Source organism: Prionailurus viverrinus, chromosome A3 (assembly GCF_022837055.1).
Source record: "Prionailurus viverrinus isolate Anna chromosome A3, UM_Priviv_1.0, whole genome shotgun sequence".
Lineage (NCBI taxonomy): Eukaryota > Metazoa > Chordata > Mammalia > Carnivora > Felidae > Prionailurus > Prionailurus viverrinus.
The window spans coordinates 73370557-73392518 of record NC_062563.1 but is presented as its reverse complement, the minus strand read 5'-3'; the positions used below and the strand labels follow the sequence as shown (position 1 = coordinate 73392518).

Genomic DNA, 21962 nt, shown 5'->3' with positions numbered 1-21962 from the left:
AGCGCTTAATACTGGGCCTTAATTTTTTAAGATTTGCCCCACACAGACCACACTAACAAAATATCATTCATTCATTACCTTGGAACTTTACCATAGATGTGTGTTTGTGAAGTTCTTATTTCCCAAATTGTGAGCTACTCAGGGACAGCCAGTACTTAAAAAAAACAATGCATATTATAGTTTGGAAAAACATGATTTGCAGTAAAATGACCTGTTCTATCTTATATCAAAGTGATATTTTCAAATTTAGTCCTCTGAATACCATTTAATACACTCAAGTTTTGTCTTTGGACGTGATTAATTTTTTAAATGTAGCAAAACTTTTAGTACCACAGGATGTGCTAGGTAGAATTTAAACTTGTGTCAGTGAAGAGTTTGAACTCATGGCTGGCAACGTTGCCCACATACACACATACTGCTGAACTAAAGCCCTGTGATGTGCCAGGGATTGACAGCTCTACACATTTAGAGTTACCCGCGTTTGCTGACATTCTAGAAGAGCTAATGTGGTTTTTTTCCACTCTGTTTTCAAACAATGGGTAAAACAATAAAACGAATGGAACATTGGCATTCTTTCTAAAATCAGAGTTAAGCTAAGGCCTAACTACCAGAATGCTGATGTCTCAACTGTATTATTCGGGCTGCATATTTTAGGCACTAATGGGGCCCATTAAGAGGTCTAATTGTTGCTACACTGAAGCACTGTTGGGAAGGAGGAAATGTGAGGAGGTCAGGTTGTAGACATTGAAAGAATTTACAGTATATCCCCTCAATTTTTTAAAAAGCTAATACTACATCTTTTATTTATCTCAGGTTGAGTCCATTAAACTGATTTCATTTTCTACTTTATTAAAATATTTGTTAAATTTTCCGCAACTATAAACACAAAGCTCTTTCCCTTCTGTTATATACAATTAGACAAGTGAATGAAAGTTTCACAACTTAACTGATTTTTTTATTGTCAGCGTAGTCCATTATGTCTCTGAGATAGAATGCCTTTCTTATACTACTTACTAATAATCCTGTCTAGATCCCTCACTATGCAGAGGAAATGTTGTTGTTAAGAAACTATTCATTTCACTTGCACATGAAAATTTGAAACTAATTTCCTTAAATTCAAATGAGATTTCCATTTTGCTCAACTCTTTGTTGGTGTAGAAATTCCTATCCAGAGATGAACACTGCTTTGAAGGATCAAGTGCTACCTCAGTTTCTCTACTATTAGAGTTTGATTCTAAAACTTTTCTGGTGAAATCACTTCTTATAATTCCAAGTTAGGTATTAGGAATTTGATGTACACATGTTTTCAATGGGTTTTTTTTCCCTATTACAAAAGAAATACATGCTTATTATAGAAAAAGTTGGTAAACATATACATTAAGCACGATTTGACCTGCTAGAGACAACCACTATTAAATTTCAATGGATTTGTTTCCATTTTTCCCTCATTAGTCTAGAGCTGTGCTGTCTAATATGGTAGCCACCAGCCAAGTAGAGCTGTGTCTCCCTAAACTCCATTCTGTCCCTTCTCTTCAGTAAGGCCTCCAAACACTTCCTGCCCCCACACTCTGGAAATTGCCTCTAGGCAGAAAATAATGGCACTTACAGGGCTCACTTCATTTGTTCTCCTTTCCTTGGGATCACAGTCCTGCACTGCCTGTTCTCCTGTGTCTGAAAACACTTGTTGCATATATTTTGTGCAGTGTCCTAGTTGTTTACCATGGAAGGCTAAGTTTAGTGCTTGTCACTACATCATGAATGATAGTGGAAGTTTTTATTTTATGTGTCTCATAATCAGCATATGCTTAGATTATGGGAGGAGTGTTTATAGGGGAATTTAAAACATTTTTTACATATTTTCATGAAGCCGTCGTCTTCTGTTTAAGCCCTTGAGGAACTATTTCTTTTTCTGTGTCTAATTCAACAAACACTCTTGAGCACTTATTATGGCCATGTGCTGTCCTAGGTGCTACAGATACAGCAGGGTACAAACTTAAATACATTCCTGTCCTAATGTAGCTTACACTGGGATAAAGACAATAAATTAGTAAAATAGGGATTATTAGTTAGATGGTGATAAGCACCATGGAGAAAGAAGTAGCTAAGGAGTTAAAGGAGTGTGTTTGACAATTTAAGTAGGTGACCAGGGAAGGGCTCGTTGATAAAGTGACATTTATCCAGAGACCTGGAGTGATACCTGTGGATCCAAGAGAAAAGCATTTAAGTCAGAGAAAATAGGGGTGGAAGGACCTGAATGTAGAGGATGCCTGGGACTATCAAGCAACAATAAGGAGTTCCATGAGGCTGGAACAGGTGAGCAAGAGGAAGAGCAGTAGGAGATGAAATCAAAGACACATAAGGGGAGGCCAGATTATAGATGATTGTAATACAATTGTGGCTTTGACTTAGAGTAAAATAGCCTGCAATCAGAAGGTTTTAAGCCGAAGAGTGACATGTTCTAAATTTTTTTTTTCAAGGCAAAATCAAGAGTCCTAAGCTCAGCCAACTGAGCCACCCAGTTTAAATTTCTGTTTCAATAGTATTGCTAAATACTGTGTCAAGTACAGGCTGAGGAAGGAAGAAGCAGGGAGTTTGGTTAGGAGACTATTAGAGGAATAACGGGGACTAGGATCACTAGCCTAGAGGTAGTGAGAAGTGGTTGGATTTGAGCACATATTTTTTAGCTCTTTGTTATGGAAAATATAAATAAAGGAAATGATAAAGAATGGTCTAATGATCTATGTGCCCACTTTAGTAGTTGTCAGCTCATGTTCAATCTTGCTTTATCTATACCTCCAGCCACTTTCTGCCCCTCCCTTCCTCCTACTGTATTATGTTTTTCTAATGTTTATTGATTTATTTTGAGAGAGAGAGAGCAGTAGGGGAGGGGGAAGTGTTTGCAAAGCCTGCCTGATTGTCAAAATCACCTGGGGGTATTTTTAAACATGCAGATTCAGGAACAAAAGCCAAGAAGATTCTGGTTCAGTAGGTCTGGGTATGAACCACCTAGTAATATGTGTATTTAAAAGGCTTCCTAGGTAATTCTGATAATCAGCTGGTATTAGCAACCACAGCTCTACATCATTAATGAAATTTGCCAGTTTTAATAATTCCAGAATGGATAGCAATTCCCCTATTCCCTTCTGGGTTTCCTGTAGTCTGTCCATAGCTTAAGTGTGTCTGTATGTGTATGTTGCCTGCTCTTCAGAATATGATTTTTACATCTCAGCTAATTTCCCATAATCCATATTTTTTATTTTAATCTGCACATCTCCCCCTCACCCACAATAGCTCCCTGCTCTTTTCAAAGATAAATTTTCATTATATGCTATCAATGATAAAAGCAGGTGTTCCCTGAAAATATTTTTCTATTATAAATAACTTTTAGAGGTGTGTACTTCGCCTGATTCTAAAGGATAATGTTCCATTTACCTTAACTATGGTGCTTTTTTCGTAAATTTTAAGGCTAATTTGGTTTACTGTTCATCTTTTAATGAGAAGAATTTGATTACATACTGGTATTTGCCCACAGAGGGTAGGTATCCTTTTCAAGTCTAAAGCCCTAGAATGGTTGGACTCTTCTAATCCAGTATTTTGTTATTTTGCTATGAGATTTCTAGGAGCTTTAATTTTTTTAATTATGGAATACACATATGAAAGGATATACTTAAAAATTTACAAAGTTGAAATCATTTTCAAGTGAACACTTAGGAAGCTACCTGGCCTCACTTCCATGCTTTAAGTAAAGGGACCACCCAGCATGCTAACTGTGTCCTTCTCTTTCTGATGTGCTATGACTGAAAAATTAAATTATCCCAGTTAATAGAGAAAGAATGGTAGTTGGGATCAGAGAACAGAGAGAAAGTTTGATTCTGCTTTTGCTACTTCAGAAAATAGTACCCAAAACGTAGGATTGTGTTCCATTTGTTCTGGTTGTTGTAGATAATGCATCTCAAAAATAATAGGATGTTGTGTCTACCTGTTCATGCCAATTTCCTGGTTAAGCATTGCAAGCATGTTGTTAATCCAGATTACTGTGTACTAAATTCAGTAGAAATTCTGTCTTGATGCTTGCAAATGACCAAATGACTGACTGTAATCCTTGCTTTTAATACTTGTTTTGAAACAGAAACTCTATTTCCAATACAATTAATCTCTTGCATGTTCTCTTTCCGTATGCATTTTTAGTATTTGTAAAAAAATGAGAAGGGAAGGGAATAAAAGCAGCAGCCACCAGATGGGAGGCTTGTAGCCACTGCTACTTGCAGCGTCCATTGTGCCAACATGGAAAATAAAACTAAAAAAAGAAAAACCTAGTTTGAGTATAAAAGAAGCATCTTGGACATCCAACCAATAATGTATACAGACCTTTAAGCAGCAAAGAGAGAATAAATCATGTCTCTACAATGGGGAAAAATCCACTTTCTGTAGAAAAACCTGCCAGTGAGATCACACACTAAGACTTGAGACTTTCAAGTCTGATAATTCTAAAATTGTATTAAATTTTTATCAGACTTTGGTTTTATTCAAAAACAATTTGAATCAATTAAGAAAAGGAAAATTATCTCTTAGACATAATTCTAAATATCAGGTTAAAAATCTCTAGGCTATGCTTATAAAATACATTTTAATTAAGCCACTAGGTATATACTTGTGTTTCCTCTTGCATATTTTTCATTTTGGCACATAGAAACAAAAGACAACAGAAATTGATTTCAGAAATATTTTAGTCACCATGGACCTTTGTGGAGACCACTATGAAAAATAATTTATTTCCAATAGTACTTTTCGTAACTTCCACATTTCAATGGAAATAGTTAAAGGTAGAGTATAGGTAACACAGTGGCTTGATGGAAGTAGTCAAGAGAACAAGAAATGAATTTGAGTTTAACATGTATAGAAACTTAGAAAAGAAGACCCCAAATACTAAATTCATAGTCGTTTTGTTGGTGGTGGTGGTGTTGTTTGTTTTTGTTTTACTTGAGAAAGAATTCTTCTCAGCAGATGTCTTGCGGATAATCCTAATGCGTGAAAGAGAGGAGAGCAGAGCTGCTTTGATTGGAGCAGATATGAGGACCCTCAACTAACCATCTTTCGCATGGCCGTTCTGTACCTCTCCCTGCACCACCTCCTGGGAGGCTTCTGGCTTACAGGAATCCTGCAAAAAGTCTTGATTTAGTTCAAATTCTTGACTTTGCAAATGACCTAGGCATACAATTAATGGATGGATTGGACCCAGAATGCAGGTCTTTTGATTCCTATTTCCTGCTGCACAGAGTTGCCTATTTTCAGTTCCTGCAATTTGTTCCAGATATAAAAACCTTGTCCCTCTATGTAGTGAACAATTCTTTGATATCCAAATTAACAGAGGCCAGAGAGAGCTACCATGTGAAATATATTCATGATATACCTTCCAAATACAGGCTAATTTTTGGAAGTAGATTCTGGTTTTCTATTGTCTTTTCTGTTTTAATTATGAGCTTAGAGATAGGTACTTCTGAAAAATTCCTTCAATAGACAAAGTTAAAAATATCTAGTCATAAAAATAGTGACCAGTTTCCAGCACAAACTAGTGGGTGTTGCTATATCTCCTGACACCACCCCCCCCCCCCAGACACACACACCAGCCACCTGTTAGCTCTGTTCCTTCAGTGCTTCTCTGTTCTTTGTTAACATAAGTAGCTACCTCTGAAGCACAAGGATCCCTCAGGCAGGATATTCCCTTGAATTTAGAGATTCCCTGTGTCAGATGAAACTTCAATAGCTTCTTCTCAAGCTTAGAAGCACATACTCTTCCTAAGGAAAAGTCTCATATATCTCTCACAGCATAGTTGCTTCTATGCACCCTACCTGGTGAAGGGTCTATCTTTTGCATATTCCCTCCAGTCAAGAAGACTTCCCTGAGCTTTACTTCATGAGCTAGCTTTTTAAAAGATAGGCATTTTCGGGGCACGGGGTGGCTCAGTTAGTTAAGCATAACTCTTGATTTCGGCTCAGGTCATGATCTCATGGTTCATGAGTTTGAGCCCGCATTGGGCTCTGCACTAACAGCATGGAGCCTGCTTGGTTCTCTCTCTCTTTCTCTCTCTCTCTCTCTCTCTGCCCCTTCCCTACTTGTGCTCTGTCTCAAAATAAATAAACTTAAAAAAAATAAAAGGTTGGGGTGCCTGGGTGGCGCAGTCGGTTAAGCGTCCGACTTCAGCCAGGTCACGATCTCGCAGTCTGGGAGTTCGAGCCCCGCGTCAGGCTCTGGGCTGATGGCTCAAAGCCTGGAGCCTGTTTCCGATTCTGTGTCTCCCTCTCTCTCTGCCCCTCGCCATTCATGCTCTGTCTCTCTCTGTCCCAAAAATAAATAAACGTTGAAAAAAAAGTTTAAAAAAATAAAATAAAATAGGAATTTTTATATTAATTTAGAAAATAGTATTTAATATGTTTTTACAGATCATACCCCCGATTCTGATGCGTGTTTCCTGAAGAGGGTGTGGGCATGTGAAGTGTTGTAACACTTACTGGTTGATAGTCACTGAAGTAGATACCCATCTTCTGCTTTTTTTCCTTGATTTTTAAAATGTCTAATTCTGACTAAACTTGTCAAGGTTTATTATCTAAAATAAATAAATTTAAAATTCCCTGTGTGCATTCACTGTGAAATTTGACATAATCAAGTTTACTGATAAGATGTGTTCTCTGGTATCCATAATACATTTTTACAACTTCCCTCTTGCTTTCTACCCATTCACAAACACTACTTTTAATCATTATTTACATTTTTCATCCTGTGATGGAATTTCATTATGTGTTAATCATTAAGTAACCTTGACTAATGTGATTCACTTTGTGCAGTTAGAAGATTGTGCCAGTAAGGTATGATTTTCTTATAAAGACAGTTGGGAAGGGAACTACCAGAGTATAGCAAGGTAATAAAAAGTGACATATTGGTGTCACTTCTGAGATGGTATTTTTCTAAAATCACTTAGCCTTTCTATGTGTAAAGAGATACCGATTTTGTTTCAAACTTGAGTGTGCAAGAAATGTCTATTTTATTTTCTGTAAATCAAAGCAAATCTCTTTCAAGCCCCATCCTGTCTGACCGGTGGGAGGTTAATTCTCAGTCATCCCTGGGATTGTCTGCTCTCTTCCAGAAGGACCACAGAAAGGATTTCATGCACAGAGAACATTCAGGAAAGATTTCTCTGGCTTCTAGTCCATTCTAGTTGCCAGGACTATTGTCTGAGCCACCATGGTCCCCTGTAGCAGGATGCTTTGTGGCATTTTTGGGGACAGGAATCTTGCTGGTACCAGGAGTCCCTGGGCCTGGGACCCTTCTTCTCTGAGTGTTCAAGCTGCCCCCTTCTCAGGTGTAGCCATCCTGCACAGGTGCTGCTGGGGAGAAAGGCACAGGTCTCCATCTCTTAGGAAACCCAAGGCCTTTGGTACCTTCTCAAAGTCTTGGATAATCTCTTCCTCTTGGCTCTTGCCAATTCTGCTTCTCTTTTGCCTGCTAAAAGCCTAGTGTTAATCTTTGTCCTCCACTCATAGCATCATATGCCCTCTTTAAAATTCAATCTTGGAAGAGAAGTTGTCTCCAGGACACTAGCACCAAAAGCTTCCCTGAGCTTAGGGAATACAAAGGCTTTTCTCCCTTCTTTCAACCAGGAGTAGGGAAATAAGAGAAAAATTCAAATGACTATCACAATAGATTCTCCTATATAATATTTGACATGTATAATGCTTAACATGATGATGACATTAGAATAATAGGAAAGTTGTTTTATTCCTTTAAGTGTGTTTGGAAAGTTTTAAAAAAATATCTTGGTCATTCCCTGATTTTGTGTTGTCTTGTGTATGGTAGATATCAATATTATTATTATGCACAGAGTTAACCTTTCAAAGGAATGATGTCAGTCTCACCTCATTTTCTTTTCTCAAGTCTACTCTTGGAGCAGGTAAAAGAAAGAGGCCTGAAGTCTTTGTCCATGCCATCGAGAGTAACAGTGGAGATTGGTTCTACAGACAGAATGGTAGTTTCTAATGTGGATTCCTAGGGGATGTGAAATTGTCCAAGGCAGACAAGATGCAGGAGGCAAAGTGAGACCAAGCATGCAGGGCTCCAAGGACCTCCATGCCCATTTCAGTCATACTAGTGGGCTTTTTTACTTACTTTAGGTATTAAATTCCATGTAAATTTTGTTTTAATGAAGGATTCCATTGGTACAAAAATTAGGAGATCACTGAAGGACATACACATTATATGCCTACAACATTTGAAGTCCCCTAGTATTTTGAGTTAAAGATCTTTTTTCAGTAATTCTATGGCATAGAAATGAACCTTCTCCTTAATATATCCTGTTGCTTAATTACCATTTACATGTGAAAATCCCTAAATGATAAGTCAAGTTCATGGGATAGTATGATTTAATTGGACTGTCGGTTCCTTTTCTGGTTAATAGGACAAACCATTGTACATAGTTGTTGACATAAATCTTGCTGTTTGTAGTAGTGAAATTGTGGGTTCTTAACAGTTACCATCACTCACCTGCTCACTACACAGAACAATAAAGGTCATAGATGGCATTAGGTTACTCCAACCAAAATATTGAATGTCTCAACCAGAATTTTAAAAATTCTTTATTGATATTATTTTGTGGTTATACTGATCATCATATACATTTATATCTAACTACTGGTTCTTGTTAAACAAATGACTCAAATTTAATAAATTATTATTCAGGAGGTTTTTAGAATTCAGAAAACAATGCTTAATTTTTAAATGGTTGAGCTTTATTTTATCCTAGCCAAATAACGCTTGCTATAATATTCATTAAAGATTCCACAAGACAAGGTTAAATATTCATATTAAATATTTTGTAATGTCCTTTACAATACTATGTTTTTGCGTCTTAAAAACATAGTCAAGTAAAACTATTTTAGTGTCAGACCTTTTTAGTAACATATATTCTGTTGTAGCTTTCAGAACAGAAAGTTCTTTTTTTTACCCTACTCTGCTACTATTATTCTAGTACATAGACTTGAGAATATATGGTGTTTGTTGTGTAATATAAGCATTAAAATTTTTATTTCTCTTCTGTTAGTATCGGATACTAAAATTTGAGTAGTCAAGTTGAGAGATGATTTTTTCATTAGAAAAGTTTGTGCGGTCAATGCGAGAACTAGGACTTCCAACCTTGCTCAGCCAGGACATCCTACAAAAAATAAACAAATGAATAAAAATTAGCACTCAAAGCATCTATGGACTAGCCAAAATGATCCCACCACAGGTTACAATGGGAGTTTACTTTTACTAAGTAACTTTTGCATCTAATGTGAAATATAATTTTTTATATTGTATACATCATGTATCAGAGTACCAGAAAGTTTAACACATAATTAAACAGGAACAAAGAAAAGCTTATAGCAAATTAAGCCCAGTAAACTCCTGATGATTTCATATTTTCCCTGTTTTAAAGCATTCAAAGCCATTAAAATCTAGCTCTTATATGTAAAAGGATAATATTTTTACAAAGAAGTAAATAATAAAAACAATTCACCATTGTTTTTTCTCATTACTCAGCACATGGTAGGTGTGTGTACGTATGTATATGTACATATCTGCCATGTGCTGAAAGAGAAAAAATGAAAAAAGTGTAAAGAATGTGATTTCCCATAAACATTTTAGATGAGGAGTGCCTGGTTGGCTCAGTCAATACAGTATGCAACTCTTGATCTCAGGGTTGTAAGTGGAAACCCTACTTTGGGCATAGAGATTACATTAAAAAATAAGATCTTTTTAAAAATTTTTAAAAAAATTTTCTTTTAATTATTTGTGAAAGAGAGAGAGAGCATTAGCAAGGAAAGGACAGAGAGAGAGGGAGACAGAATCTGAAAGCAGGCTCCGGGTTCTGAGCTGTCAAGCACAGAGACGGATGCGGGGCTCTAACCCAAAACCGTGAGATCATGATCTGAACCAAAGTCAGATGCTTAAACTGACTGAGCCACCCAGGCACCCCTTAAAAAAATAAAATCTTAAAAACTTAAAATAAAATTAGCTGAACATTTTCTGATCTATTCAAAAACTATTTAATACATATATTATCAAAATGGCCACGTTAAAGAGACAAGTTAAATGCTCTGAAACTATTTTTCGGCTTCTATAGTGCAATGGTTTTTATTTATTAGCAATATATAGGTGTTTAATTTATGCATTTGGGTACTTATCTGCGATGCTTCCTTATGTAATTCAGGCTTAGTTTAATATTGTTGACCCCCGAGATATTACTGTTAAAGGTTTTCCAGAATCTTTCTAACTATTAATAATTAGTTGGGATGACAGATTACATAGGACTACAGGTAAACAACCTGAAGCAGTTTAATATAAGCACTGGCTGTTACCCAGCTGTTGCTGTAGAAACAGTCCACAAGTTTGCCCATATCCCCAAAGTTCTTTCAAGTTGTGAGGCTAGTACCACATACAGCTGTGTACTATCATATGTAACACTCTCCTGTAACCTTGAATTAAAAAATATTTTCTATGCTAAAGTGGTCCGATAATCTGGAAATTACTCTTAATCAGTCTAGAGAAGAATGCCAATGATTCAAATTGCCATTGAATTATTTAACCCTTTCTTTGATTCTTGTGACAATTTTACTAGGTAAAGTGAATTTTCATGTTTCTCCTTTCTCAGAAGCTAAGCCCAGTAACACATCTTATTTTCTTCAACTCATTTAGTTAAAATCTTCAAAGTTGAAATTGCACATGTTGAAGAACAAAATTCAGTTACTTAGAAAAGGAGCCAATGGCTTCAATTTTACTACTATCTCCTTGAAATCTTTTAGAAAACAAAGGCCAGAAATAATAAAAGCGAAAGTATATTAAGCACTATTTGCTCAGCATTGTGCTAAGTTCTTTATATAGACTCTAACCCTGTAAGTTATAGTCCATCATTACTCCCAAGGTATGGATGAGGAAAGAGAGAAGAGTTAAGTAATTTGCCCAGGGTAGTAGCAGTGGTGATGATGACAAACGGTCAGATTCTGGCTGTGATTTGCTGACAGATTGGACATGATGTGAGGGAGAGAGGACTGAAGGATGACCCCAGAGTTACTGGTGAGAAACTATTTGGTAATGGTTGTGATTCACTGAAATGGAGAGACCGTGTGAAGAGCAGATTGGGGAAAGATTAGAAGTTCAGTTTTGAGTAGCTAAATTATGGAAAGAGCCCACATGTCCATCGACTGATGAATGGATAAAGATGTGGTATATAAGCACAACAGAATATTACTCAGCCATTAAAAAGAACAAAATCTTGCCACTGGCAATGACATGGATTGAGCTAGAGAGTATAATGCTAAGTGAAATAAGTCAGTCAGGGAAAAACAGATACCATATGATTTCATTCATGTGGAATTTAAGAAACAAAACAGAATGTAGGAGAAGGGTGGAGGAAGAGAGGGAAGCAAACCATAATACTCAACTATAGAAAACAAAGAGGGTTGATGGAGGGAGGTGGGTGGGGGATGGGCTAAATGGATGATGGGTATTAAGGAGGGTACTTGTGTTGATCACTGAGTGTTATATGTAAGTGATGAATCACTAAGTTATACCTCTGAAACCAATATTACACTGTATGTTAACTAACTAGGATTTAATAAAAACTTGAAAAATAAAATCATATTTCCTAAAAAAAAAAAAGTTCAATTTTGGAAAGTTGACTTTGAGATATTAGACATCTACATGAGATGTTGAGCAGGCAGTTGGATCTTTGAGTCTGGCTGGAGGAGATAAAGTTGGAATTTGTCTGCAGGTAGTCAGTACTGAAAGCCGTAAGATTGGATGGCATCGCCGAGAAAAAGCATATAGAAAAGGAAAGAGGTACAGGGACTGTGTCTTAGGACACCCCAAAGTTAAGAGCTCAGGAAGCAGAGGAAAAACCAGCAAAGAAGAGAAGAAAGCATCTAGGGGGTAGGAGCAAAACTGGAAGGGCATCCTGTCCTAGGAGGCAAATGAAACCCTCCACGAATGGATCAACTGGGTCCCTGCTGCTGGCAGGTCAAGTAAGGTGAGGACTGAGAATTGACCATTGCATTTGGCAACACGCTGGTCACTGATGACCTTGATAAGTATAGTTTTGGTAGAGTTAAAGCTGTATTTCAATGGGCTCAAGAGAGAATGAGTGGAGAACAATTAGAACCAGTGAATCCAGGACAAGTACTAGTGGGCCTATAAGTTGCAATGACTAATCCACCTAGGATGAAAACTCAATGTATTTAGCTAGTTGAGAGCCTGACCACCTACTTGTAGCTGGTCTTCAACACCATTAAGAAGTTCACCAGCCACAAGTAGGGCCAAGGATAAATCTATGCCACTGCTAGGGGCAGAATGGTCATGCTGTTAGGTGATTCAGCTATGGCTTTGTATCAGATGCAGGAGGGCCACTTTGTGTCATGGCTCCAAGCATGCCACCCCTACTGCTAGGAGCAATCTTGCCTGACCTGCCTACTTACCGAAGAGTGTTCTGGTCACCTATCACTTGGCAAGCCCTGAGACTTCCCTCATGTGCTGCTCCTGCAGTCAGCCCTTTATAGGTGTGGCTCAGATCTGGGAGATGGCAGAACTGCGAGGTCTCCTAGCTCAAGTGTTTTAATTTCACCTTTTTGTATCAAGAAGGTTTAAAAACCACATAATCAAACAGTATCAGTTAATTCATTTCAGTAAATATTTAAGTAGCATTGTAAGCAAGGTGATATCCTTGATAATGGAATGCATTACAGATATCTAAAATGAAGTTTCTTTACTATCCAAAATATATAAAGAACTTATAAAACTCAACACCCAAAAAATGAGTAGACATTTTTCCTAAGAAGATATACAGATGGCCAATGGACCCTTGAAAAGATGCTCAATGTCACTCATCATCCAGGAAATTCAAATCAAAACTACAATGCAATACCACCTCACACCTGTCAGAATGGCCAAAATGAGTAACACAAGAAACAACAGGTGCTAGTGAGATGTGGAGAAAGGGGAACCCCTCTTAGACTGTTGGTAGGAATGCAAACCAGTGCAGCCACTCTGGCAAACAGTATGGAGGTTCCTCAAAAAGTTAAAAATAGAACTACCCTAGGATCCAACAGTTGCACTACTAGGTATTTATCCAAAGGATACAAAAATACTAATTTGCAGGATAAATGCTCCCCAATGTTCATAGCAGCACTATCCACAATGGCCAAATTATGGAAACAGCCCAAGTGTCCGTTGATTGATGAATGGATAAAGAGGATGTGGTATATATACAATGGAATATTAGCCACAAAACAAGAACAAAATCATGCCATTTGCAACAATGTGGGTGGAGCTAGAGAGTATTATGCTCAAAATAAGTCAGAGAAAGACAAATACCATATGGTTTCACTCATATATAGAATTTAAGAAACAAAACAAGCAAAGGGGGAAAAAAGAGGCAAACCAAGAAACTATAGAGAACAAACTGATGGTTGCTAGATGGGAGGTGGGGGGATGGTTGAAATAGGGGATGGGGATTAAGAAGGGCACTTGTTGTGATGAGTACCAGGTATTGGTTTTAAGTGTTGAATCACCAAACTGTACACCTGAAACTAATTTACACTGTATGTTGACCAATGGAATTTAAATAAAAACTTGGAAAATACAAAATCTGTGAAACTGGCTGCCAAGAGAAGCCAAAGGAGACATGATGACTAATGCAGTATCCTGGATGGGATTCTGGACCAAGAAAAGGACATTAGTGGAAAAACTAGTGAAAGATAAATAAAGTATGGAGTTTGGTTAAAAATAAAGGAATAAAATGAAATTTCTTCCCTCAGTGACTCACAATCTAACAGAAGAGTTTGGAGAATAAAAATTACTATAAAGTAATTCAGAATGTGATGTGCAATGTGATTTTAATATAAAGGCAGAGGAAATGGTTGGGGTTAATTTCTGGTCAAGGTACTCAGGGACATCCTTGTGATGCCAATGACACTGGAGCTAAATTATAAAGAAAATAGTATTGAAAATTTCAAATCTTAGGATAGGGAATGCCAGCTTAAGCTTGACAGGAAACTAAGAAGCATAGGGAAAAAAAATGGATAATGTTAACCAATTAAAAATGTAAAACTTTAGAGAATGGTCAAAAAAAAAAATATCTTAAGCAAAGCCATAACAAAGAACAAACCGGAAAACTTACCTGCAATTTTCTTACTCTACAAAGAGCACTTAAAAACCAATACATAAAAGATAGCCATTCCATGGAAAAATGGACAAAGAACATAAACATAAGAAATATAAATGGCCAATAAATATGTGAAATATTCTCTTACTCATAATTTTAAAATTATAAATCAAACAAGAACAAGATACCATCTGTTACTTATGAAATGGCAAAGATTCGAAAAATTGATTATATCTAGTAGTGATAGTTTAGAGGCACTTTTCTAGATTGATGGGAATGCAACTCTGTACAGCTTTTGAAAAGGGCAACTTGGTACTACCTATCAAGATTTTAAATGTCCATGACTTACAGACGTGCTGTCATAGAGAGGGGGCCCTGGGATGCGACTCTGAGATGGAGATTAGTTTGTAGGGATTGCTCTTGGGTTCAAAAACCGTGGGAGGCAAAGAAAGTAGACAGCATTGGCCTGAGGGGGAAGTTGGGTGAGATGTAGTCTCATTGAAGACCTCGGCCAACACACAGGAGCTCTGAATTAGGGAAAACCCTTCAGGGCTGTCCCAAGGTACAGTGAGAGGGCTGGGTCTTTATATCCCACCCCTCCCCCCATTAGCCAGTCATTACAGAAGAGCTGCCCAGAGAAGGGGTGACTCTTTGTGTTATGACTTCCTTCTGCTGGGGCAACTTCTGAAGATGGCTGACGGTTGAGGGCCACCTTCCACCAGCACTCCTGGCACCTGGAGAATAAGCCCACATATTCTCACAAGTGGGCAGCCAGAATGAATAGAAGATGCAAGATAGAAGTAGTAATTAGAGGGAAAAGGGCTCAGGGCAGGTTCGTAAGCAGACTCGTTACATTTAGAAGACAGGACAAATCTTATCTGTACAGAAGACAGATAAACACACACACACACAATTTGATATGAAGAGGCATTTACATAAGATAGCCTGAGGTAAGGTAATTTACTGAGAATTACGAGGTAGGGTTGAGGAATTTAAGTGAAAATGGTGTTAATAATTGCTATGGGAGGGGCACCTGAGTGACTCAGTGGGTTAAGGTCTGATTCTGAATTTTGGCTCAGGTCATGATCTCACAGTTCGTGAGTTCGAGTCCCACATCAGACTCTGTGCTGACAGTCTGGAGACTGGGATTCTCTTTCTCTCCTTCTCTCTCTACCCATCCCCTGCTTGCTCTCTCAAAATTAAAAAAAAAAAAAAAACTTAAAAAAATAATTGTTATGAGAGTTAATTGCTGAAGAGCAAGGGGAGCCCTTGAGGATGAATAGATGGCCAGGAATGGAACATGTGCCTGTCTGCACTGCGCTGAGCTCTACTTCCTTAGACATCTGTCCTCTAAGCACAGTGGAAACAATAGGGCCAGGGATCAGTGCTTGGGCCAAAGGCTTCTCCATAGGGACATCCCATCTTAGGGGCAGAGTAACAATTCAATCCGATGTTTCCTGGAGTGAGCAATGGAAGGTAGGACATCCCCCAACCTGGAGTGGACTTCTCCTTAGCCAGCTGCAGAGCTGTGGTCTTAGGTTTACTAGAGTACGGTGAATGAGCCATTTCATGGGGGAGCTTCTGATTTTGGTATCTTTGTATCTCTTCTCTTAAACTGGGCAGATCCTCCACAGAAGGTATGTCCAATATCCGCCTAGAGTCTATAAATTTGGCTATGTCTGTTCTGGGAAGAAGGGTAAGACCTCAGTATTTAGTGTGTAATTTTCACTGAATATCTGTTATCAGCACTTGATCTTTTTTCAGCTGTGTCTCTAAGACCCTCTCCAGAGCTTGAAATTCTGGCTTCCACCTGGGTGGGTGGTGCAGCCACTCCCCTGTAAGGGATGGGAGATAATAGCTTATTAAACAAATTTTAAATCCTTGTATTTTTGACCCCACATTTCTGCCCACTTCTGCCCACTGCCTTGGGGAGTTTCCACTGTGTTAAAAGGGCCATTTCTCTGCTTCTCCCACTGGACACTTACCATTCAGATCACTGTGACCATTAGCTCATTTGCTTTCTAATTTCCCAAGTTTTGTTGCCTTGTTTTCCAAAGTTTTGAAGCTTTCTCTCTCATTCTTTGTTCTTCTGGGTGTTTAAACCTTTTTTAAAAAATCAATTTTACTCATACTTAAGTGGGGCTTAGATGGGAGAAGTAAATGCATATGTTCAAAATGTAACATCTTTAATTGGAAGTATGGCTTTTTCCTTTATGTTTAAATCTTCAATCCATCTGGAATTATATCATTGCATTATATGAAAAAGAGATCTTAATTTTGAATGGTTATTTTCCCCAGCAAAACTGTTATTAGAGACTGAATCTACGTATATGCCTGAATCTTTTTCTAGACATTCTATTTGACTTCACTGATAGCTTTGGTTAATCCCTAAACCATTACCAAACTATTTTATTTTTAATAAAATTTATTGTTAAATTGGCTTCCATACAAACCCAGTATTCATCCCAACAAGTGCCCTCCCAATGCCCATCACTCACTTTCCTCTCTCCCCCCACCCCCCATCAACCCTGTTTGTTCTCTGTGTTTAAGAGTCTCTTATGGTCTGCCCCCCTCCCTCTCTGTAACATTTTCCCCCATTACCTTCCCCCATGGTCTTCTGTTCAGTTTGTCAAGATCCACATATGAATGAAAACATATGATATCTTTCTCTGACTTATTTCACTGAGCATAATACCCTCCAGTTCCATCCATGTTGCTGCAAATGGCATGATTTTATTCTTTCTCATTGCCAAGTAGTATTCCATTGTATATATAAACCACATCTTCTTTATCCATTCATCAGTTGATGGATATTTAGGCTCTTTCCATAATTTGGCTGTTGTTGAAAGCACTGCTGTCAACATTGGGGTACATATACCCCTATGCATCAACACTCCTGTATCCTTTAGATAAATTCTTAGTTGTGCTATTGCTGGGTCACAGAGTACCTCTATTTTTAATTTTTTGCGGAACCTCCACACTGTTTTCCAGAGGGGTTGCACCAGTTTGCATTCCCACCAACAGTGCAAGAGGGTTCCCATTTCTCCACATCCTCACCAGCATCTAGTTTCCTGATTTGTTCATTTCAGCCATTCTGACTGGCATGAGGTGGTATTTCAGTGTGGCTTTGATTTGTATTTGCCTGATGATGAGTGACATTGAGCATTGTTTTTGTGTCTTTTGGCCATCTGGATGTCTTCTTTGGAAAACTGTCTATTCATGTCTTCTGCCCATTTCTTTATTGGATTATTTTTTTTTTCAGGTGTGGAGTTTGGTGAGTTCTTTATAGATTTTGGATACCAACCATTTATCCAATATGTGATTTGCAAATATCTTTTCCCATTCTGTCAGTTGCCTTTTAGTTTTATTGATTGTTTTCTTGATCAACAAGACCTATTGATGAGGTCCCAATAGTTTATTTTTGCTTTTCATTCTCTTGTCTTTGGAGATGTGTCGAGTAAGAAATTGCTGCAGCTGAGGTCAAAAAGGTTGTTGCCTGCTTTCTGCTCTAGGATTTTGATGGTTTCCTGTCTCACATTCAGGTCTTTCATCCATTTTGAGTTTATTTTTGTGTATGGTGTAAGAAAGTGGTCTAGTTTCATTCTTCTGCATGTTGCTGTCCAGTTCTCCCAGCACCATTTGTTAAAGAGACTGTCTTTTTTCCATTGGATACTCTTTCCTGTTTTGTCAAAGATTAGCTGGCTATACGTTTATGGGTCCAATTCTGGAGTCTCCATTCTATACCATTGGTCTATATATCTGTTTTTGTGCTAATACCATACTGTCTTGATGATTACAGCTTTGCAGTAGAAGCTAAAGTCTGGGATTGTGATGCCTCCCACTTTGGTTTTCTACTTCAGTATTACTTTGACTATTTGGCGTCTTGTGTGGTTCCACACAAATTTTAGGATTGTTTGTTCTAGCTTTGAGAATGCTGGTGCAATTTTGATTGGGATTGCATGGAATGCATAGATTGCTTTGGGTAGTATTGACATTTTAACAATATTTATTCTTCCAATCCATGAGCATGGAATGTGTTTCTGTTTCTTTGTGTCTTCTTCAGTTTCCTTCATAAGCTTTCTATACTTTTCAGCATACAGATCTTTTACATCTTTGGTTAGGTTTATTCCTAGATATTTTATGGTTCTTGGTGCAATTGTAAATGGAATCAGTTTCTTTCTCTGTTGCTTCATTATTGGTGTATAAAAATGCAACCGACTTCTGTACATTGATTTTTGTACCCTGTGACTTTGCTGACTTCATGTATGAGTTCTAGCAGACTTTGGGTGGAGTCTTTCGGGTTTTCTGTGTACAGTATCATGTCATCTGTGAAAAGTGAAAGTTTGACTTCTTTGCCAGTTTTGATGCCTTTTATTTCCTTTTGTTGTCTGATTGCTGATGCTAGCACTTCCAACACTATGTTAAACAACAGCCGTGAGAGTGGACATCCCTGTCATGTTCCTGATCTCAGGGGGAAAGCTCTCAGTTTTTCCCCATTGAGGATGATATTAGCTGTGGGCTTTTCATAAATGGATTTCATGATGTTTAAGTATTTCCTTCTATCCTTTCTTTAGGGTTTTTATTAAAAAAAGGATGCTGGATTTTGTCAAATGCTTTTTCTGCATATATTAACAGGATCATATGGTTCTTTTATTAATGTGATGTATCACATTAATTGATTTGCGAATATTTCCTGCAGCCCAGGAATGAATCCCACTTGATCATGGTGAATAATTCTTTTTATATGCTGTTGAATTCGATTTGCTAGTATCTTGTTGAGAATTTTTGCATCCATGTTCATCAGGGATATTGGCCTGTAGTTCTCCTTTTATGTGGGGTCTCTGTCTGGTTTGAGAATCAAAGTAATGCTGGCTTTGTAGGATGAGTCCAGAAATTTTCCCTCCCTTTCTATTTTTTGGAACAGCTTGAGAAGGATAGGTATTAATGCTGCTTTAAATGTCTGGTAGAATTCCCCAGAGAAGCCATCTGGCCCTGGACTCTTATTTGTTGGGAGATTTTTGATAACTGATTCAATTTCTACACTAGTTATGGGTCTATTCAAATTTTTTATTTCTTCCCGTTTGAGTTTTGGTAGTGTATAGGTGTTTAGGAATTTGTCCATTTCTTCCAGGTTGTCCAGTTTGTTGGCATATAATTTTTCATAGTATTCCCTGATAATTGCTTGTACTTCTGAGGGATTGGTTGTAATAATTCCATTTTCATTCATGATTTTATTTGGGTCATCTCCCTTTTGTTTTTGAGAAGTCTGGCTAGAGGTTTATCAATTTTGTTTATTTTTTTGAAAAACCAACTCTTAGTTTCATTGATTTGTTCTGTTTTGGGTTTTTTTTTTGGATTCTCTATTGTTTATTTCTCCTCTGATCTTTATTATTTCTCTTCTGCTGGATTTGGGGGTTCCTTTGCTGTTCTGCTTCTAGTTCTTTTAGGTGTGCTGTTAGATTTTGTATTTGGGATTTTTCTTGTTTCTTGAGATAGGCCTAGAATACCAAACTATTTTAATTCTTATAGCTTTAGAATATATTTTAATGCCCAGCAGTCTCTGTTACCCCCCAACCTCATTATTCCAATTGTCCTTGTTTATCACGAAGTCTATTAGATTTTAGCATAATTTTGTCCAGTCCAAATCCCCTTATAAATCTTAAAATACCCTTGTAAATTTTAAAATAATTCAGAAAGAATGGACATTCTAACATTTAATCTTATCAAGAGTAACAGATTTTCCCTATTTCTGTTCTTTACATTTCTCCTCAAAATTTTGTAGTTTACTTAATTCAGGTTCTTAATTAAATACCAATAATACTTAGATATATTTTATTTTTCTTGCTATTTTGAACAAGATGCTTTTTAATCATCATGTTTTTAAACTGGTACATAGGGAAACTAGTGATCTCTTCATTGGAATCAGATGCCTTACTGAAGTTCCTTAGTAGAATAGTTTTCTTTGGGGTTCCGAGATAAACCACCCTATGTACTTCTCCAGAATTCATTGTTAGTTTTTATCACATTAATTGGATAATTTCAAATTGCTCCTTATTGTAGGCTATCTAGCCACATTTTTGTTGGTGCTAAGCCTTTGAAAGAATTGCTTTAGTACATAAAGAAAGAATCATGAACAGTGTTCACTGAGTCAAGGGGCCAGTATGATCAGAGTACATTGCTCTGGCTAAAGCATATTTTACCTATTAGGGCAGTAGACTCAATAAATACTGAATGGATGGATGGTTGGATGGATGAGTGAATTATATTTGCTTGAGAGACACTGAAGTATAATATTTATGCTATAAATCTGAATCTGCTCTATGTGTGTATATCTTTCAGGTATTTTTATTTAAGTAACATGATACACTGGTAGGCTTTTAAAGCCTTTTTTTTTTAAATAAGAAGGTTCAACTAATACAAATGGAAGAATAAGAATGGAAAGTGGAAAATTCTGTTAACAGAAGTCATGTTACTTGATAAACATGTCCTCCCTTCACTCTATTTTAAATGCTGTGTGTAGAGATTTTGAAAATTAAAATATTTCTGTGAAGTCAATTCTTTTATCAAAATCATGTTGCCTTTAACAATTACAAAGTAATACGAGGACATTTCATTATAGATGCATTTTTTACATGTTTCATGAGGATTATACATGGTTATAAAAATAATTTTTATGGAGTGGCAAAAGACAATGATCTTGCATGTGTTTTAAGTATTCTTCAGGTCATCTTTGCATGGAAAAAAAGAATAAAAAAACAGTTCTGATAAATGTTAGATGACCAGGGGAAAATTCCATTCGTTTACTAAATTAACTATGTTGTATTTTTTTTTTTTTTTTTTTTTAAAGAATCTCAGTTCTTCAACGTTTATTTATTTTTGGGACAGAGAGAGACAGAGCATGAACGGGGGAGGGGCAGAGAGAGAGGGAGACACAGAATTGGAAACAGGCTCCAGGCTCTGAGCCATCAGCCCAGAGCCTGACGTGGGGCTCGAACTCACAGACCGTGAGATTGTGACCTGGCTGAAGTCGGACGCTTAACCGACTGCGCCACCCAGGCGCCCCGTATTTTTCTGTTCCTACTCAGGCAGTCACCAACTATTGGTCCCCTCAAGGGCTTCCACAGCATTCTGATTCTTTGGTGCAGATGGCACACATTTGGCTATCCAGTATAGTAAAAGCCACACATTTATGGCCTCAGCAGCCAGCAAAGAGGCCAGCTGTGACTTTCTAAAACACACTTAGGTATTTCCCCTCCCAGAGACCCTTCTCTGACTGCCTCTATCTAAAAAGGACCCGCCCAACTATTGTGTGCATCATGGGAAGTATCACATTCTGTAATTGCTGTGTTTATGTTATTCTTGATGTGTTCATTACATGCCTCCTCCATATTAGAATGCAAATTCTATGAAGGCAGAGGCGGAATCTGACTATTGCATCCCAAACATCTAGCATGATGCCTGATGACAGGGGGCACTCAGTAAATACAACACATCCTCAATGAACCCATCTTTGTCATTTGCCTGCCTTCTTTGGGTCTACAGCTTCCATGCATGAGAAAAGAGGCACATTTCTAGGGTTTGACACAGTTCACACACAGAAGGGAGCCCTGGGCATGAACTGTTAACTTTTTAATTTTATCTCCCATGAAATAACCCTCCCCCCATTTTTTACACACTTTGAAAGGTAAACAAATAGTTGCTCTTATTACAGAAAAGTGATAAAATTCATGTCAGTAACAAGTAAGGACTATGTTCATCCTCACAGAGGAAACTGGA

The 21962-nt window shown here is 37.5% G+C and overlaps 1 protein-coding gene across 3 annotated transcripts in view; it reads right to left on the bottom strand.

Annotated features, from left to right (window-relative positions):
- Positions 1–8653: 8653 nt before the first annotated feature.
- The window catches only part of ACYP2 (acylphosphatase 2), a 190388-nt gene continuing 177079 nt past the window's right edge, over positions 8654–21962 (bottom strand). For 2 of the 3 annotated variants that reach the window (XM_047851170.1, XM_047851169.1), the window contains one exon: positions 8654–9203. In XM_047851170.1, coding sequence (XP_047707126.1) covers positions 9190–9203 — 14 coding nt within the window. In that variant the 3' untranslated portion in view covers positions 8654–9189. The remainder of the gene's footprint in view (positions 9204–21962) is intronic. The other variant, XM_047851168.1, reaches the window with a different exon arrangement.